This window comes from Lycium barbarum, chromosome 3 (genome assembly GCF_019175385.1).
Source record: "Lycium barbarum isolate Lr01 chromosome 3, ASM1917538v2, whole genome shotgun sequence".
NCBI classification, from domain to species: domain Eukaryota; kingdom Viridiplantae; phylum Streptophyta; class Magnoliopsida; order Solanales; family Solanaceae; genus Lycium; species Lycium barbarum.
In genome coordinates, this window is record NC_083339.1 from 141,417,174 (window position 1) to 141,431,054 (window position 13,881).

Consider the following 13,881-nt stretch of genomic DNA (forward strand, 5'->3'; position numbering starts at 1 on the left):
CCGCGTGGAGCCCCCCACGAAAGAACATTCGTCATCGAAGACAACAAAGAGGCATCTTCCTTGTTCTTTTTCTTTTTTGGTATTTGTTCGCCTTCAAGTCGTAAGAAGAAGAAATTTTCGTTTTGCGAATCGCGATCATCGTTGTGTTATCCAGCTTTAGGTAAACCATCCGATTAACTATCTCTCCCCTTACTGTTAACACAACATTGATTATTAATTCATAGCTCGTTTGCTGTTTTCTTAATTCTTAGGGTTTACTAGAAAGATCATCTCCTACTTTGGGTTACCTTAATTCATACATGAATTGTGGTTCAATTTAGTTATTGATCGGTGGAAATTGTATCGTGTGCCAAGTAAGAAATAAAAAGAGAAAAAAAAGGATGATAAAGGTTTGATTTTGGGATTTCTGGGACTAGAATTTGGTGAAGATGTGGGCAAATTGATTATTGATTCATAGCTCGTTTGCAACTTTCTTAATTCTTCTATTAGGGTTTACTAGAAAGATCAATTCATAGTGTAATTTACCTAACTTATCATAATTATTACATGGAAGTGTGGTTCAATTTATTTATTGGTAGATGGAAATTTTCTCGTGTGTAAAAGGGGAAAAAGAGAAAAAAGGATGATAAAGGTTTGATTTTGGGATTTCAGGGTTGCTATTGGATAATCGTTGAAGAGGAGCTAGAATTTGGTGAATATGTGGGCAGCTACTTGCCTTGCGTCATGCTGTGCGACATGCGCTTGTGACGCTTGCCGTACGGTAGTGTCAGGGATCAGCCGCCGTTCTGCCAGGATTGCTTATTGTGGTCTTTTCGCTTTGTCACTCATCGTCTCGTGGATTCTTAGGGAGGTTGCTGCACCTTTAATGGAGAAAATACCATGTAAGATTTTGGATTTTTTTTTTTCTTTTCAATTATGATACATGAGCTTCTTTACATATCTGATCTTTCTTTATAACGGTCAGTTAGTGTGTCCCATACTGGTAAAAGATTTTAGGAGTGAAGAAGTTAAAGATAAAAATACAGAACAGAGTTAGTTTGTCATTTGATAACCTGCGGTGAAATCCCTTCTTGGAGAAAAAAAAAATGAAGGTTGAAAACAAATTACATATCTAATAGACGAAAAAATGCCAGAAATTTTTCTGGCTTTTGATGGCTTTGCTTGCCTGATTTTTTTTCCTGGTATCAGAGCTTGTGCTTCAACTATGAGTTTAGAAATAGTGAAGCTATGACAAGCTGTACTTTGTGTGCTAATGTCTGATTATTGAGTAATTTTTTGTGTTTCTCTCTCACTCTGTACCCCTTTCAGTCTCAGTTACCTCTTTGAGGTGATATTGTGAGCTCATCAGTAGCGCCTAAGTCTACAACCTTGATTTTGATGTATTTTGGCTGGAACTATAGTTTTTACTCTTAGTGGGTTGTCTAATCTTCCAAGAATCCTTATACATTGATTATATTGCAGGGATTAATAGCTTTCACACGACACCAAACAGAGAGTGGTTTGAAACAGATGCTGTGCTTCGGGTTAGCTTGGGGAACTTCCTTTTTTTTACTATCTTAGCAATCATAATGATTGGTGTAAAGAACCAGAAAGACCCGCGTGACAGTATGCACCATGGTGGTTGGATGATGAAAGTCATTTGCTGGTGCCTCATGGTAATATTTATGTTTTTCCTTCCAAATGGAATCATCAGCTTCTACGGTAAGATGTGCTATTCTTTCTTAAAGTCCTGAAATGTTGTGTTAAATTATTATGCAAAGTTTCAAATTATATCCCACACGCGTGGATTTGCACCTGAGTACTTTTTTCCTGACAAGTGGCACATGAGTATTTATTTGTGAATACAGAGACAATTTCCAAGTTTGGTTCTGGACTATTTCTTCTTGTGCAAGTTGTGCTCTTGTTGGATTTTGTGCATAGTTGGAATGACAAATGGGTTGGATATGATGAGCAGTTCTGGTTAGTTTAATCATGTATTGCATAGTTATTTTGGTTGTTCTCACTATCCTCCTCACTCTAATCTCTCTTCCTGCTTTTGGTTGGCTGTGTTGTTGTGTGTTGTTTTATAGGTATGTGGCATTGCTTGTCGTTTCACTTGTATGTTATGTGGCTACCTTTGCCTTCAGCGGACTGCTCTTCCACTTTTTCACTCCATCTGGACAGGACTGCGGGCTTAACACTTTCTTTATAGTGATGACCCTTATATTGATCTTCGGCTTTGCTGTTGTTACGCTGCATCCTTCGGTAGGTTTCGTATAGTTAATTCATTTATTGTTGCACAGTGTTTCCTTTTTCTAAAAACCTTTGGTGGCGCTAAATTTGCTGGCAAATCTGCCACTTCCATATACATTCATTTGCTTTTCTCATCTGATACCTCTATTTGTGCTGATTGTAATACTGTAAATGTGTGCTTACTAGACAAAGCAGATCTGCAACTTTTGGTAGTTGAGGTTACTGCAGATAATGGAAGCTAGAAAGCTCTGCTTTTATGTTTACATAATGCTGCATTTATCTCTCTCCATGTTAGAATTTTCTTCATCAGGTCTTGTCTTGTTTTTTTAATGCTTTCTTTAAATCTCGAGAAAATGTTTATTCTAAGTAATTTGAAGAAAGTGGTTAGGTTTATTGCTAGTTTCAATGATGATAAGGAAGATCAAATTTCAAATAAGGTGGTCTCATGTGTTTCTTTCAAAATCTCAGAACTTAAAGTTAGTTTTTCAAAAAAGGCTGGCATGTTGTGCTTGTTTTGTTTTCTGTTGTTCTTTTTGGGTTTGGTTTTATGATTTTAATCTTGGTCCTAAATCATTAGAGCAGCTTATTTTATTTGAAGCTGGAGAGTATCTCACTAGTGGGCCTGTCAGCTTTTTCGATTTCATGTTCATGTAACATATTGTTTTGTAACGAAACCACTCTATTTTAATCACCCTAAATGTATGGTCTAAGTGGGAATTGCTTAAACCAGGACATTTAGCTGCTAACTAGCGTATTGGGTTCATCCTCAACTTGGTCCTCCATGATCCTTATGAGAACTCTTCAATATTGCGAACTCTAAGCAACAATCATTAATGAAAACATAACGTCTTTAACTAGTCAAGAATGGTCTAGGTAACAGCAGGAGCAAGTAGATAGATGCAGCAAAATTCTTTCGGAGAGTGGGGAGTTGGAGCTAACTCTTTCCAATATTTCTCCCTTGAATGACTCGTAGCTGGGTATATTCCTATATCTTTGTGTTGAGATGATGCAACCTTTACAGGCAGCTCCCTGAGAACCATCTTTGTCATGAAGTCTCCTTCCCCTCAACTCTCCCACCCCAGTGAATAAAATAAACTCCTTTAAAGCTTGTAATAAGTTTGATTTGATATTAAAAGGTTCCCCCTTGAGCCATCATTTCATGCATGGGAAAATCCTGTTCGCCTGTTAAATCATTCAAACACACTATGCCTGAGTTTCTACTGAAAGAGAAGAATAGGTTATGTTGATCTGTGCTCATGATCTGTTTATTTTGAGGTATTTAAGCTCGTTGCTGAATGATCAACTGTTGGAAATGAAATATTTGTCTCCACTGCGAAGATTACTACCATTATTTTTGTTAGAATTTGAGTTCCATATTCTGAGATCAATTTTTCTAAATGTAGGTTGGTGGAAGTATTTTACCTGCATCAGTTTTATCTTTGTACTGTACATACCTTTGCTACAGCGCACTTGCAAGTGAACCTAGGGATTATGAGTGCAACGGTCTACATAAGCACTCCAAGGCTGTTTCCAGTGGTACACTTGCATTAGGGTTGCTTACAACAGTTCTATCTGTTGTCTACTCTGCTGTTCGTGCAGGCTCTTCTACTACTCTGCTTTCTCCTCCAAGTTCACCACGTGCAGGTTAGTTTCCACTATTCCTGAAGGCTATACTATACTAAGATGGTACACCTCTTTCATTTTCACTGGTAGGAACTGTGTATGTTATGTTTCTCAAACTCTGTCCTTAAAACCTGATAGAGTCCTGAATCTTTATATGGCCAAATGGATTTGCTGTCATTTGATGGAGCTGAACTATCTTGATGATCTAATAGAGTTTTTCAACTTAATGGGCTATAATTTTACCTTTCATTGTTGAATTTGGTGTGCTTATGTTATCTGGTGGCTTATGGTTGTGTCAAGTAAATTTTATATTATTCTTTGGAAGTTACTCTTAACCTATTCTACTGGTTCAGCAGCTAGTTGACCCAATATATATAGTTTACAGGTAGAGTCTTTTTGTAAATCACTTGCACCATTGTCGCTTGATTTGGCGGAGCACTTTGTTATTGTGAATCAAGTTGCTGGTGTACTTCTTTAACTTTTTAGTGTTACATATTGGCTGCATTCGGTACTTCCTCCTGTACCATTTCCATTTCCAGGCAGTTAGTGCCATTTCCATAGATCTGGGAGTAGTATGATCAGCTAATATGTGGATCATTTCTAAAGAACTGTTTCTACTGTTGAAGGTGCAGGGAAGCCTTTGCTACCATTGGACAAAGTCGATGAGGAGGAAGAGAAAGAGAGAGCTAAGCCAGTCACATACTCCTATTCTTTCTTCCACCTTATCTTTTCTCTCGCTAGTATGTACTCGGCAATGCTTCTAACGGGTTGGTCGACCTCTGTGGGGGAGAGTGGAAATTTAGTGGATGTTGGGTGGCCATCTGTCTGGGTCAGGATCGTGACCGGGTGGGCAACTGCAGCTTTGTTCATCTGGTCTCAGGTTGCTCCAATTCTGTTTCCAGACAGGGAGTTCTGAGAAACCCAAGGAATGAAGATTACAATTACTAATATGATAAGTAAGTTTGAACTATGTTTCAGCAGGAACAGGACTTTCTTAATGCAAGGGTTTCGATTCTTCTTTTCTGTCATGTGGATAATGTGTAAGACGATGCCACTGTGTTGATGAATCCTAAGTACCTTTTCATTTATCACCACCACTTCTTGGTGCAACTGTTTTATTTAACTGTATATTTCAGATGAAAATTGTGTGGATATAAATATGGGTTGCTTTTATCCAAAATTCCAAATGGAGTATGCTATTTCTTTTCTTTTTATCTGAATGGATTACCATTTCAGATGCAAAACTCTGTGGCTTTACTATAGATTTTTGTTCTTTTTAGTAGCTAATCAGCTGCCGCCAAAGTAACACTCTGGTACATTGTCGAAATGAAGAAATTTGTACCATAGGCGCTGTTTCAAATAAAATGGAAATTCAAATATACAAATTAATAATTAGGACACTAATATTCATATGATACGAAAACATAATCTTGTAAAATTGATTAGTTATTTAACCATGATAAGCATGTAACAAAATTGTAATTATGTACTATAGGGCATGTTACAGAGTCAGTCTCATGCTCTTTAGGCTTTTTAAAAGAAAATGTCTTCTACACCAAACATGCATGACACGTGTTTATACATAGAGCTTTAGCACTTATCTTGGTTAATTAACATGTAACTGTCTACATCAAGCCGATATCAAAAGAAGAATCTACTTCAACCGATTTGCTCTTAGGCACGGCCATACATAACATAGAAATCACACTTGGAAAGGGCGGACAATTAGCTAGAACAACGGGTGTTGTAGCGAAATTAATTGTAAAAGAGGGGAAATCGGCCACGTCTTGTAACGATCCGTTCGGTCTTTATTGTACTTTTGATTATTTTACCCCCGTTGACTCGTCCCCGGGCCCTATTAGTACCATTTTGACCCGCGGGGACAGGTGCCATGATTTCGAGGTCATCGGGCGAGTTTTAGTATGACTTTTGGAAAATTGAGCTTTTAACTGAAAACTGTTTGACTCAAAGTTGACTTTTGGGTAAACGGACCTTTTCGAAATTTTGTCGATTCCGGGAGGTCCGGATAGTCATTTATAACTTGGTGGCAGATTTGGTTCGGTTCCCAATGCACTTGATAGCATTTTGGGACTTGGGTTGGAAAGTTAGCTTTAGGCCACTGGGGGTTGACTCGGTCAAATAGACCTCCGTTGAGAAATCCGAGGTCACGGGTTAGTTCGTAGCGCGTTTTTATGTATGATGGCATATTTTTTTTGTATCTGTGGGGCCTCGGGTGATAGTCAAATTTCAAGTTGAAGCTAGTCAAAAAGTAGATTTTTCTGGTACCTGGTGTAGGCGCCATACCGACACCAGGGGCGCCGTGGCTGTCCCGCCACAGCGCAGGGACCGACGGCTGTAGTGGCCTTCTGTTGTTGGTGATAGACCGCTGTAGCGGTATCTTAGCCGCCATAGCGCCCTTTTGATATTTAGTTAAGGCCGCCGTAGCGTGCCTTCATGCGCCGCAACGCATGCGTCATAGCGGCCCTGTGGACCTCCGTAGCCGTTGACGGGCAGATTTTTCTCTACTTCTTAAGTTAAAAACCCTAAACCCTTATCACTTCATTACTTCATTTCTTTAGCATCTTGGGGCGAATTTGAGAGCTTTTGACCAGATTCTTCATAGAGGTAAGATCATTGGCCTTAGAATTCTTTACTTTCCCTTCCTAATCATTAATCCATGCTAGAATCAAAGAGGAAAGAAAAGTGGGTTTTCATGAGAAATTCTTAAAATGGGTTTAACTTCCTAAGTGGGAATTGTTGATGAAATTGACTAGTATAACCATAGATTCTGACTTATTCATTGTTGTTAAGTTTATATCTTCCATTATTAAGGATTAATTTGTGGATTAAAGAGTTAAGGTTTATATCCAAATTTGGGGGTTTCACTTTAAAAACGAATATAGCATAACATTTAGTTATTCTAGAAATTGATTAGTGGATTTTGATCGCCTAAACTTGAATTGCATGTTTCACTCAAGAATTTTCCGTTTTGCCCTTGTGGGCCCGTTTTCCCTAAATCCCATGGTTGGATTTTGACCTAATTAGAAGTCTAGCATGACGGGTATCATTCTTCATGATTTCAAATCTAGATTACTATTATAACTAGACTTTGAGTATTTGGAAGCACCAAGGAAGGGCAAGGCTTTAGCTGACGATTTGTGATTTATATTCGACATCCCAGGTAGGTTATGGCTTACCTTATGGTTAGATTTCGGTTAGTAAAACATATGCAGAGTTAGTAATTGTCGGAGACAGCATGTTACGCCTTCAGGTATGGAGTTGGGATGAAATTCTATGAGGTTGGTTGTTGTTAATCGTGGCTCTTGCCTTATTGATGATGATTATGGCTTGTCGCCATGTTATGTTCTATTTTGTTTATGGCCTTATGTGTTCGGGCTTGTGGCATGTTAGTAACTCCAGGAATCATGCATAGTGATTACTATATGATTTGGAGGATTGCATGTGTTATTGGAGACTAGTTAGAAAAGGAAGGATATTGAGATTAGGCGTGGATAGTGATGTATGCATATGATAATAATCGGATAGAAGCTTGACTTATGAAATACCGTTGATGATGATATCATACATGGCATACATTCTCATTTCATACGTATATTGATATTGAATTACGACCTGATACTGTTAATGACATCTGATGAAATGGAACCCTGAATGATCCTAGATCGATGCTTAGTGATTTACCTTATGATTTGAGAATCGTAATTATCATATGTGGATGTCGTTGGAAAGGAAAGGAAAGTTGTGGTATTGATATTATTGTTGTGATGTGTCCTTGTGTGGCACGAGCATTCATATATTCATGTTGGCATTGTTATCATCTATTCACTCATTTATACATATATTGGGATCAGGTTGCGCGCTGCAACACTGACTTGGACCGAGTTGCACGTACCACAACACTGACTTGGATCGGGTTGCATGTACCGCAACACTGACTTGGACCGGGTTGCACGTTCTGCAACACTGACTATTGGATCGGGTTGTGCGCCGCAGCAGGTACATGGACTTCGCGGGTCCCCCATGGGTCATGACTGTCAAGGCGACAAGATATTTCCGCCCGGAACATGTGTGTGTCATTTGCATTGCATCCATATTTCATTCACTCATAAATCTAGTTTCTGGTTGTGGTTATTTATTGTATTTGTACGGTGTTTGTGAATATTGACTTCCTGTTTGGTTTCTGTTTTGAGATTGTCGTGTGTCTGATTAATATATACTTGATAATTAATGGATTCGAGGATTAGAGATTTTCTCTTAAGTTAAGACTTGATATTTTGGATAATATTGTTGGCAGTACTAGAGATTTATGGTTATTCTGAGGAATTGTGGGAAACCTTGGCAAGACTTGGGTATAGATGCTTCACTATAGGCTTATTCTAGATATAATTCATTGAAGGTTTCTTGGATATTTCGGTACTGGAGCTGTTATTCTCGGATATGTGTTTATGCTTTATACTTGATTGTGTGCATGTCTATTCTTCAATCTCTTCCTTTATATATATGTTACCTAATTGTGGTCGGCCTATGATACTTACTCAGTACGTGTGGTTGTACTGATGCTACCTTGCTACACTCCTTTTCGGGGTGTAGAGTTTGAGACAGGTTCCGCTTCTACTTCTCGAGGCCGAGTTCCAAGGTCTGGCTTGCATGTATCCAAGGTGAGCATCTGACGAGTCGCTACCCGGAGACTCATCTATCCTGTCTTTTCATTCCATCATTCAGACAACTTTTTATTCGACTTTCAGACTTGTGTATTAGACATTCTTGTAGTTGCTCTTGTACAAGTCAGACCAGTTCCATGGGGATTGTAATGTTTTTCTTACTTATTCTCTTTTAAATGATATTGAGATTTATTGTTATTTACATTGTTCATCCACATTTATAGTTATATGCTAGTTAACGAAAGGATTCGCCTACGGAGGTGGGGAATGATAAGTGCCCGTGCAATTTAGTGAAATTGGATCGTGGTATGTCTTTATATGCAGAGCTTTAGCACTTAATTATGGTTAATTAACATGTAAGGGCTCGTTTGGTATGATGGATAAGCAAAAATAGTCCCGGGATAAAAATTTAGTGCAGCCTCATCCCATGTTTGGTTGGAATAAAAACTCGGGATAACTAATTCCGGGATTAGTTATCCCGGGATTATAGTGTTTTTTCATCCCACATTGAGGGTGGAATAACAATCTCGGGATTACTTATCCGGGATAACTTGTTTTCTAATCAAACGAGCCCTAAGTATTTAGGAGCGTGATGGAAAGAATGCTTCACCTATTGGAAAATTAGCCGCCACCTTTAATAATAGTAACCGAAGACACTAGGCGCTGTTTGATCAAGATGACTTCCAAAGCAAGTACTATTATTTTGCTCTTTTGAAGCATTGATTACAAGATCCTACCCTAAGATTCTTTAAGAACTGACAATGTTCAACCAACTGGTATAGAAATGCAAGAGTTGCATCTACAAAAATGCGAATTTTTTTATCCTGGAGATTACAGTACTATAAATGACTTATTACCAGTACCTGCACTGAATTTGCTTTGGAACAAATTTCAAATTAATGATCTTTTTCTTTCTTTTTTGCTTCTTGGATAAAATAAGTTTCTCGCGAGCAGTGTAAATGCAAAGAAAAGCTAACAAATTAAGCTCCACAATTGGGAAGATCAATTGGATCCAATAAGTTAAAGTAAAACCTCCTTTACAAACCATCTCGAGTACTAAAAACAGCTTAAAACCTGTTGGTGTTTACCAAAGAATACTGCTAAGATATTTTACCACTTAATCTTCGTAATCTGCTGCATGCTCCAACAGATAATTTGCGGCTAGTTCCTCATTGCGATCACAAGCCAAAAAAGCTTCAATGACAAGAGCTCTATCGAAACCCATCGCCTCCAACTGCAAATGAGCAAATGAATTAGTTTCAAACATTACAAAATCCGTAAACAACTGCAATGTCCAAGAGCCAGTAGGGTTAAAGTGATGTCTCATACCCGCTCAATCACCTCCTGCTCTTCTGGTGTGACACTAACTGTGTGGGGTATCTCTTGCTCAGCCTGTTCAAACATGTCCCTGCAACATAGCCCATAGAAAAGCACTCAAAATAAACTCATATATAGCAGATTTGACCTCTTGCGTAACAAGAATTAGCACCGCAAAAATAATAAAACACAACATAATTGAAATTTAATCATCTTTTGATCTGGAGAGGAGAAACGCTACAATGTTTTTTCATGCTAACTCTAGCTTGGCAAATAGCGCACAGTAAGGAACTAACCCGTCAGAACCATCCACAGGTTCATTGATTAATTGAAGAAACTCTTGATCATGCTCCTGTATAGATCTTAGAAGTTGAGGATTTTGCTTTCCTAGTTCCTGAAGCATAGGCTGCAATACAACATCCAACTTGTACATTTAGACAACACCACCACAATGAACTAAGCAATGAAAAAAAGTAGATAACACTACTTTTACCTGTAAAATTTGTGGGTTAGCTTGAACCATAGAACGTAAAGCTTGGAACTGAAACAAAAAACAAAAGAATCATGAGTTACAGAAGATTAACGACGTAAAGCAACTTAGACACCAGAAATATCAAGAATAAACTTATGACTTGGAATGATGCAAGAGGTGAGGCGGTCTCATTAATCCAAATCAGAAGTCCAAAAGGGAGGACTAGAGACAAAAAGCGAAAATGAAAACCTAACGATTAGAACCCTACCTGTTGGTTGTTCCTGAGAAAATCAAGGGATCCAAGACCAGCACCGCCTGCACCAGCAACATTCTCCTGTAATATATCCAGCTCAGACAAAATCACACAAGGAGAAGACTGACAAATAATAATATTAAGGGGAAGGTATGGAAGACCTGAGGAAACAAATTTAAAGGAGCAGAATTAGGTGCGCCAGAAGAAGGTGCAGTAGGTGGTGCTGTAGTCCCAGCAGCAGAATTAACTCCACCTCGAGCCACCGGTGCAGCAACTTCTGCCGTTTCAGGAATTCCCTAAATAAAAAAGGAATCACTATCAGAGCACAAAAGACCAACAAACTTGTGTGCGATGCTTTCCACCTATTTTAAGTGAGGGAGACCAGGAACATACTGAATATAAGTAATCAACAGCTCTTTCGGGATTGTTATAAGCTGCTCGAAGTGCACGCGTAACTGTCTCTTTATCCCAGCTTCCACCGCCCATATCCATAAGTTGTTGTATTGTCTGCTCGAGATTATTGCCAGCAACTAGATTTGATGCAGCTTGACTATAATCATCAGTTGGAAGACTGCAGCAATGCAAAAGATGTATTAATTAACTCTAATATGGAAACCGAAAAACTCTCCATGAGCCCCAAAAGAAGATATTTGTTATATACTGGCATAATTTGTTACCTAGCAGTCGCAGCATCCGAAGCTGACACAACAACTTGTGGGGCCCTACACATCATTTGCATCATGAGAAGGAGCAAATCCAACATAAGCAATCGTAATTAGTGAAAGTTGTAACTCACTGTGATGGCGGAACCACTTCAGGTGCTGAAGTAGGATTTGCTGCAGTAGCTGGTTGCTGAAAGAAAGGATTAAGAAGGTATGTTTCAGAATATCAAACAAACTAAAACTGCCAATTGAAAGAGTTATTTGAATATACTACTTGAGCAGGTGTTGTCCCACTTGAGCTAGCAGTTTTGCTCTGCAAAGAACACATAAAATTGATATAAGATCAGAAAATACATCCTGTTGAGAGTCAGGTTTAGCATAGGAGATATCAAAATTCAATCAATTAAGGGCAATAAAGGGAATCTGAAGATCTATAGACATACCTTGCTAAGCATGACAACGAGAAAACCATCCTCAGAGACATTGTTTTCCAATAGTGTACTTTCATCCTTCAACACTTTACCATTGTGAATCAGCAACTGCTGCCCACATGGGTAACTATCTTTCCCTTGTATATCTTCAATGTTTTTCTTGACTGCCATAATCTACAATCACAAGATACCCCGTTAACATAGAAAATATTTTTTAATGACCAACCTAACCAATTAGGAGTAACCCCAACATTTATAGCTCAAAGCAATTAAATGATTTGAGACTAAAGCTCAAAATTGTCCCCTGTGTTTAGGCTTTGAATCAAAATAGTCTCCCTTAAATATTTGCCGGAGGACTATATATAGAAGTGGTGTACATTTAGTCATTGGGTAACCTTTTCCGTCTAAGGCTAATGGAGAGACCATGTTCGACTCATATGTCTTGCTCCCAAACTTTTAAAAACAAGAAAGAACTGATGGGGAGTACTAGCCATGAGAAATACAGGGAAAAGTTTACAGATTTCAATAAGCAAACAAGCTAGTCATAGTTTCTCCAATTCATCAAGTTAGCTTTTTTTTATTGCAGCAAAGAAGCAAAATAAACCATTCAAGGGGCTGGAGTTGTCTTCCTATTCCTGACATTACTAAATGGATAATATCATGGGTATCGAATTCACATAACACTTTTGGTTTTCGGTATTGGAAGATGATTGCTTTCTACATTATTGTCACAACTGAACCCAAGAATACTAAGAGATCACGCTGGGTCACGCTACGTCTACTATACTCTTCTGCAACTGAAGTTTAATTTGTTCCTCCTCCAGTATCCTATAAGCAGTTAAGTATATGAACACTTTGAGCCTATAAAAAAGACCTTGAATCCAAATGATTCTGATCTACTAAAGCGCATTAATAGAGACACTTAATGAGAAGAAGGTGTTAAATCCACCATCCCTTCAGCCGGAAACCTTCCCACTGGCCACTGCTAGAAGATGGACTTTGTTCTTTTTAAGTTTTGGGGCTGGGGCACACAAATGGTTAATAAAGACTAATAATGCACCACGTTTATATACTTCGAGGACTATTAGTACACCACTTAGGGGTCGTTTGGTAGACGGGATAAGGTGGGATATGGCAGGATTAAGTTTGGGATAATTTATACTGTGTTTGGTTACCAGGATAATTTATACCGTCAACCAAACAGAATATTAATGTTTAAGGGACAATTTTGATTCAACGGGACTGTCTATGCCTTGTACGAACCATTTAGGTTTAATTAACCTAGGGCTAAAAAAAAAAAAAAAAAAAAAGGTGAAGCATATACATCTAAACAACTAGAAATTCAATAAAATTATGAACTTGTCGTATTTACAGGCATCAGGTAAAGCACAACCACAACATCATAAACAGCTCCAAAAAAATAACCAATGCAGCAAGCAGAAACCAGGACAAAATTGTCAAAAACGCAAATGAGAGCTAAAGTTGTCTTTTTTGCTCGTTCAACACTATCAATGTTGTAATTATAAACATAAACACATACCAAAAGAAAAAAAGAAGATAAATAAGATGAAAAAATGGAACAGGAATTACACAGCAAAGAATAATGCATATATTATACATATAGAAAAAAGGATAACAAAAGGACTAACACTATCTGAGGATTGAACCCTAATTTCGAAATGACTGCCTTTGAGAGTCTTTACAGTGAGCTTCATCTCTGCGAATTTGGAGAAAAACAAAGGGCTTCACAAAAATAACAAACCCTAGAAACTCCTTAATGCTGCTATGGATCGGCTATTACCCCCTAGCTTTCCAAGTTTTTGGAATTTAACAATTTCTCAAACAAATATATGCTATAGTCATTTATGTTTGGGCTTACACTCAAAGTCATCCTTATTGTTTTATGTAGTGTGCTAATAGTCCTTTATGTTTGTACATTTGAGCACATTTGATACTCCATCAAACTTCGGTCACGTAGGGGTGTCAATGGTATGGTTAGACCGGTTATTTTATAGAATTTATATCGTATCAATTTGTATAATCAAATTAAGTATTTCGAAACCGTTCAATCATCTCGGTTTCACTTTGATATCTGTATTATCAGCTAACCTTCGATATTTTAAAAAAAATATATATCATGTAACAATCACAAGTGAAAGTTAGAACACGATACATTCACTTTTTCTTACAGCGGGGCAAATTTATTAGT

General features: G+C 38.0%; 2 protein-coding genes across 4 annotated transcripts; one reads left to right on the plus strand and one right to left on the minus strand.

Moving 5' to 3' along the window:
• LOC132633104 (uncharacterized) lies at nucleotides 1-5,035 on the plus strand. Of its 2 annotated transcripts, none has more exons than XM_060349325.1 (7): nucleotides 1-160; nucleotides 652-881; nucleotides 1,462-1,701; nucleotides 1,848-1,959; nucleotides 2,070-2,244; nucleotides 3,636-3,876; nucleotides 4,482-5,035. In XM_060349325.1, the coding sequence occupies exons 2-7, from the start codon at nucleotides 698-700 to the stop codon at nucleotides 4,769-4,771; spliced, it is 1,242 nt and encodes a 413-aa protein (XP_060205308.1). In that variant the 5' UTR covers nucleotides 1-160; nucleotides 652-697; the 3' UTR covers nucleotides 4,772-5,035. The 2 variants fall into 2 exon arrangements, with proteins under 2 accessions (XP_060205308.1, XP_060205309.1); XM_060349326.1 differs by having other exon boundaries at nucleotides 3,636-3,870.
• Nucleotides 5,036-9,493: 4,458 nt separating this feature from the next.
• LOC132633105 (ubiquitin receptor RAD23b) lies at nucleotides 9,494-13,503 on the minus strand. Of its 2 annotated transcripts, none has more exons than XM_060349328.1 (12): nucleotides 13,322-13,503; nucleotides 11,685-11,846; nucleotides 11,516-11,554; nucleotides 11,376-11,431; nucleotides 11,257-11,301; nucleotides 10,973-11,150; nucleotides 10,741-10,875; nucleotides 10,595-10,660; nucleotides 10,348-10,395; nucleotides 10,151-10,260; nucleotides 9,867-9,945; nucleotides 9,494-9,771 (listed from the first exon to the last, which is right to left on the minus strand). In XM_060349328.1, exons 1-12 carry the CDS (start codon nucleotides 13,385-13,387, stop codon nucleotides 9,655-9,657), a joined length of 1,101 nt encoding a protein of 366 aa, XP_060205311.1. In that variant the 5' UTR covers nucleotides 13,388-13,503; the 3' UTR covers nucleotides 9,494-9,654. The 2 variants fall into 2 exon arrangements, with proteins under 2 accessions (XP_060205311.1, XP_060205310.1); XM_060349327.1 differs by having other exon boundaries at nucleotides 11,513-11,554.
• Nucleotides 13,504-13,881: the final 378 nt, after the last annotated feature.

Excerpts from the sequence above, each read along its gene's own strand:
- LOC132633104 (XM_060349325.1), top strand. The coding sequence starts at position 698 with ATGTGGGCAGCTACTTGCCTTGCGTCATGCTGTGCGACATGCGCTTGT. Across the intron at positions 1,702-1,847 it reads TGGAATCATCAGCTTCTACG|AGACAATTTCCAAGTTTGGT; the intron begins GTAAGATGTGCT and ends TTGTGAATACAG. Across the intron at positions 3,877-4,481 it reads TCCAAGTTCACCACGTGCAG|GTGCAGGGAAGCCTTTGCTA; the intron begins GTTAGTTTCCAC and ends CTACTGTTGAAG.
- LOC132633105 (XM_060349327.1), bottom strand. The coding sequence starts at position 13,387 with ATGAAGCTCACTGTAAAGACTCTCAAAGGCAGTCATTTCGAAATTAGG. Across the intron at positions 10,396-10,594 it reads TTCTCAGGAACAACCAACAG|TTCCAAGCTTTACGTTCTAT; the intron begins GTAGGGTTCTAA and ends TTTTTGTTTCAG. Across the intron at positions 9,946-10,150 it reads CCTGTGGATGGTTCTGACGG|GGACATGTTTGAACAGGCTG; the intron begins GTTAGTTCCTTA and ends GCTATGTTGCAG.